General features: G+C 35.2%; 1 protein-coding gene across 8 annotated transcripts; it reads right to left on the reverse strand.

Annotated features, from left to right (window-relative positions):
* Positions 1–652: 652 nt before the first annotated feature.
* Positions 653–5444, reverse strand: LOC105789059 (uncharacterized). Of its 8 annotated transcripts, none has more exons than XM_052627611.1 (12): positions 4704–5441; positions 4481–4593; positions 4259–4378; positions 4090–4177; positions 3310–3590; positions 2769–2878; positions 1684–1771; positions 1557–1592; positions 1374–1467; positions 1166–1236; positions 970–1082; positions 653–883 (listed from the first exon to the last, which is right to left on the reverse strand). In XM_052627611.1, the coding sequence occupies exons 1-9, from the start codon at positions 5263–5265 to the stop codon at positions 1384–1386; spliced, it is 1482 nt and encodes a 493-aa protein (XP_052483571.1). In that variant the 5' UTR covers positions 5266–5441; the 3' UTR covers positions 653–883; positions 970–1082; positions 1166–1236; positions 1374–1383. The 8 variants fall into 8 exon arrangements, with proteins under 8 accessions (XP_052483571.1, XP_052483574.1, XP_052483577.1 ...); XM_052627614.1 differs by having other exon boundaries at positions 970–1093; XM_052627617.1 differs by having other exon boundaries at positions 653–1082; positions 3310–3414; positions 3499–3590; positions 4704–5439.
* Positions 5445–5706: the final 262 nt, after the last annotated feature.

Below are 5706 nucleotides of genomic sequence, written 5' to 3' on the forward strand. Positions count from 1 at the left end.
CTTAATTTGATGAAAGTTAACTGTTAATATTATTAGCTTTAAATATTTCATAATTTTGTTAATAGAATAAGCTTAGCGTTAATTGCAAAATTGCTTAATTTGTTGAATACAACCAAAAGGATGTAATTTAATTTGAGTTTCAAGGTTAATTTGATAAAAGTTAATTGCTAATATTATTAACTAATTATGATTTTTCAACAAATCAACTCTAGAACTCAATTAAATACTAAAAATTAACACTAGTAGCTTCAAATATCAAAATGTGTAACTTTTATCAAATATAGGTACCACATGAGACAAAAAAATACAAATACTACATTAATAAAAAGTGTCAAACTCAAATATCAAATTATGTATTAAGTCTAGAAAGAAATAATAAACTAATTAAGGTCAAAGGGTTGATAGATATCATATAAAGATACAGTAAAATATTTTAAAAAAACACATGATGAGAGCTACAAATAATTATTAATTTCTTTTTTAAGAAATTATCTTGAAACTTTGATAAACCATGAGTACCATTTGTAATATTATTCCAAATTTTATTTGAGCAATGGAAGTCTAACGGAAACGACTTTGACTGGGAAAAATTTTATGAAAGTCGGATCTCCAAGTTCTGACTTGAACTATTTTGGTGAATTTCTCATCTATATTATAAGAAAAAGGCCCAAAACACTTGGTTTGCTGGCAAAATATACTTTACAAACGCACCCATTTCTTTTTTCTCTGACATTTTTGGTCATGGTGCCTGCACACAAATTATTCACCTCCACAAAAATAGCCCCATCTTAGTCCTATCACCTTTCACTTGTCAAATACCAGTTCTAGTTTATCACGTAACAAGTTTTCAACACTTCTTCATTTTGCTTTTCTTTTGGGAAATCTTACAAAAAAAAGAGAAACAATCATAAAAATCCCTCAAACAGTTTCATTTTATGCTACAGAAAGAGTGAGACAACCCACCAATACCTCTACATAATAATATCAATTCCTCTTTGATTAAATAACTTCAAGCTGACAACAACGACAAGGGCAGGTCACCTGCCAACAGTGAAGTAGTTCCATCTGCACTAGGACACATCCTGCAAGGAAACTTTATTCCAATTAAAGCAGCACCAAAGTACTACCAGAAACAATGAGTTTGAGGTTAAATTTTAAGACATACATAAAACTAGTCAAAAGGTAAATCTATCAAGTTGGAAGTCATTCCTGATGCCATTGATTAGTAGATGATACCTGGCAATCACAGTTTACAGGTTTGGGGGAAATTTCATCAGTTCTCATCTAAAGAATCCAAAATGCTTTTAATTTCTTCAAGTTAACAGTTCAAGAACTACAGGAGACAATTAATGGAAAAGATGCAAAATAACCACCTGGCCACAATTAGATCTTGGCAAACCTAGCGATCTTAGAGAGGACAGTTCTTAAACTTCGGATACCAGCTCCGGATTTTGAGCTCACCATCATCTGAAATAAAACCAAAATTCATGTACATAGGCCTCCTACTCAATAATTCACTGTACATCAAATATGTAAACAAATTTGTTTCTTCATACCACAGGTTGAACTACAGATCTATTTGCCTTGAGGCCCTGCAAAAACAAAAGGATTTTAGAAACTGGTCAGTCTCAAATGCAAGTTGCTAATTTCAATCAAAACGTAAACATCAATGCATCAAAGCACCTCTTCAATTTGCATTGCACGACGTGCCACATCAATTGGGAACACTGTATCAGTCTTGGTTAAGACAATCTGGTATTTTGTTTGAGATCTGTATATTAATAATCGAAAAATCAACAAAACAAACAAATACATGTAATACTACTAGTGTGGTTAATGTTCCTTCTATGCATAAACATGAACAAACATGCAAGACTGCTGCATGGTCATACCATACTGCCACCAGACTGGCAAATAATGATCCTACCCCCCCCCCAGGTAGCAATGTTGTCAAGGATGCCAGGCACACTCAAGGCACGAAGACCCCTATATAGCCTGAGGCGCAAGCATATACGTATAAATATAAATATAAATGTAAAATGTATATAAACATATGTAACTAATACATATAATTAATAAGTATTAATTAATTAGTAAAAGAAAGAGAAATTTTAATATGGTTCAATTTATAGATTCAAAACATTGTTCAATAGTTTAAGTTTTAATAATTTACTTAATGTATTGTAAAATAGAACACCATAAGAACGAAATTAAATATATTATCACAAACTAGCTCTAAATTTCCTTCATCTTCTCTTGAAAAGTTTTTTAACTTTTAAGAGTTAACTAGGTTTTTATATAATAAAATTAGGTCAACAACTAATTAAAAGAGTCATTTATTATATTTTTCTTTTAAAAGTCAAAATGAAAAAAAAAAAGAAGATAAACAGGGGAATGGAACAGCTCTTTAGTGAGGCGCACTTTTTTTGCACCTGGCTTTGCAACAAAGGCACCCAAAAAGCACACCAGACGCTCGCCTGATGGAAGTCACCTCGCCTTGAGGTGGCTAAGTCAGTAACGGCCATTACACTGCGCCTTAGCGCTTGCCTTGACATCACTGCCAGGCGGGTCCTTTCTTCTTTACCAAATAATGGATCTTGACTGTTAAATCTTATGACACAAAATCCTGATGAAACTATTATACCAAATGAGATGAAACTATTATACCAAATTAAGTTTCCACTACATTCCATACCTTTTACTTTTTAAGCAAAGAAAATAGCATTGCAGGCTTAAAAGTTACCAATTTGATATGGAAAAAATATTACCTTTCCATGAGATCAATGAGTTCATTATCTCTAGGCTTCATACCCCACTTTGTATCAATGAGCAGGCACACTCGTTTTAGACCAACTCTTGTTGAAACATACTCCTTGACCTGCAAGTTGTAACAGTTAACAAAGTATCTTAATTGCAAGAGGTTAAGTCCTAACTAATTGGTTTTGACAAGAAATTTGCAAGATGGAAAAAGTTTAAAGCCTAGACTCAGATTTCTTTAACTAAGTCAGTTCTCAAATTTTCAACTCAGGAAACATCCCAAGCCAATAATTTCAGCCTCCCACAGTCGACTATCAGTACACAAAAAACTTGCCTAACACTTGATTGGTTCAGCAAAAACAAATGTCTACCTCGTCCAACAACTGACAAAATGAATCATGCTCACTACTCATTAGCAACCTAATAACTAATAACTCTCACAGATTTAATTATGGTGTTCACCACCAATAAGGTGTTAAAAACGCAAAGACTAATGCGTATATATATGAAGCAGTTGCAGGAAAAGGCTGGATCCAGATATCATGTACTCACAAGCTCTTCCCACGCCTCCTTAACTTCTTCCTTTGCATAAGCAAAGCCATAGCCAGGCAAATCAACCAGGCAGAGCTTCGATCCCAACTGGAAGAAATTAATACTCTGCAACAAAATAGCTTTTGTAACTTCAACAAAAAAGATAAATTCCCAGGAAACTAAAACACAGTTTAAGAAAATTGAGAGCACTTGAGTGAGGCCTGGTTTGTCTGATGTCCGTACAACACCCCATTGTCTGGTAAGTGCGTTAAGCAGAGATGACTTCCCAACATTTGACCTCCCTGACAAGGGCAATAAAGATGTATCATTCTTAACATGAATAAACATGTATAAGCTTTCTGAGACTACAACAAGTAGTCATATGGGTCATAAAAAAAACACCCTGATAATCAGCAGAGTGTGAAACCAGCTTAACATTATAATCCCATCTCTCAGAAAACTCATTACATTGAATTATGAAAGAAAGCACACACTGAAGAAAAATAGTCATTCCAGCAGCTTTATCATAAGGCCCTACAGGCAATCTTGAAAAGAGTACAGATACAGAGAGCATGGTTGTCATAGCTCCTGTGCACACCTTTCCCATTTGAGACGTATAATAGACACTGTGAAAATTATAGACTCTTGCAATTGGTAAATGAGACCTTAACATGTAATACCAAGGAAAAGAAAACTTTTGAAGCCATCAAGATAAAGAGCGTATGGTAACCAGAAAACAGCAAAACATAAAATAAAACGAACAAATCTGGAAGGAAAAAATGAAAAATATCAAGTGTCTACCTGCAAATGCGATCTCAGGACTATCAGGAGCAGGAAATGAAGATGAAACCTTTGCAGCAGCGAAAAACTGCAACTTGTTCCTAAATATCTGCAAAGACATGGCCTATAAATGAACACAGCAGCAAAATGAAGAACTTTTAGCTAATTATCGCATTAATCAAAAACATACATTTTCCTCAATGCGTTCCCTTTCCGGATTGGTAGAAAAAGGGATATTATCTAATGGGGCAGAAAGCTCAGTGTTATAGCCTGCTCTCTGGATCTCAATAGAGCGTCTACGCCCTAACAACTGTAAATGGTATTACCAAAAGTCATAATGCAGGAAAATGGTAGCAAGAAATGATGCGAATGTACAGTTCAAACATCTCAAGGCACTGCGCATACAAATTACATTATCTTCCACAAAGGAAAGGATGGAGGGACTGGGCTGTATTCCACGGAATTGCGCATTCTTTGACATGGCAGCATTTTCTTCCAAATCCTTTTTCTTGTCCTTTTTACTTTCTAGACAGGAACAAACAAACAGCAACAAGAAAAAAAAAGTTTTAAGAAAAAATCCACTCCAAACAAGGTGCAAATATAAGAACAGCAGACAAATTGGAAAAAATTCTGACCATCAGTTGCAATGCCATCATCAAGCCGCTTGTTTGAGATATCATAAGGATCTAAACGGATTACCCGCTTTTTTTTCTTCGGCTTATCATCTACAACTTCTGAATCAGTTTTTAAGCTTTTTCTAACCCGAACTACTTTTTTAGTTGAGTTGGCTCTGGCATTGGCATGTTTCTTTGATGAATCATTTGGAGTACTATCTATTTCTATTTCTTTTGCTCTAGTGCCGCCATTCTTAGGGTTACGAGAAGTAGCTCTCTCTAAGGGAGGAGAAGCTTTGCCATAGCTTTTTCTCTCTTTGTTTAAGGCACCCTTGACCGTCTTTGAGTGTTTTCCAGATGAAACCTTCTTATGGGTTGCCTCTAAATTCTTATGAGAATCAACTCTCATTCTTCTCCCATCATCCTTAAGTCTTCTACTTTCAGAGTTGGTCTTCCCACCAATAACACCGTCCTTTTCAACACTAGGTTTAGTTGCATCCCTGTTAATGTCATTCTTAGGTTTCCCCAAAGAAACCTTTAGTTTTTTGTTGAGCTTAAGATTTAAGCCTGCCTCTTTAGACATTCTCAACTTCCCACTTCAGTGGAACACACAAATTTAGGAACAAAACTGGAAAAGCTGGAAGACACGGAAAACGATATCGTACCTTGTGAACAAATTTTCTTAAGCCTCCATGAACGAACGGCTAGGCTAACCTTTGCCGCTTTATGTATGTTTTTATTGGTTTTGTTTTTAGTTAATGGTGGTGGTTCACCCTAATTTGAAGTTGGAAGAGTTGAAAGTACTTGGGCCAGACATTGTTACTGAATAAATGGATTGATTGACCCATAAATAAATTTTACCAGTGAGCTTTTCTTTTGGGCCAGACATATAAACTCTCTTTTATCTTCTGGCTTCTCACTCTAAAGAATAAGGTGAAACTGGAAGTGGAGGAAGCTTATGCAACTAAGGCCTGGTGCTTTGCAAGTAGTAACTCAAGGGATTCCGGGGTTTATATGGCCTTTT

Source organism: Gossypium raimondii, chromosome 2 (genome assembly GCF_025698545.1).
Source record: "Gossypium raimondii isolate GPD5lz chromosome 2, ASM2569854v1, whole genome shotgun sequence".
In the NCBI taxonomy this organism is placed as follows: domain Eukaryota; kingdom Viridiplantae; phylum Streptophyta; class Magnoliopsida; order Malvales; family Malvaceae; genus Gossypium; species Gossypium raimondii.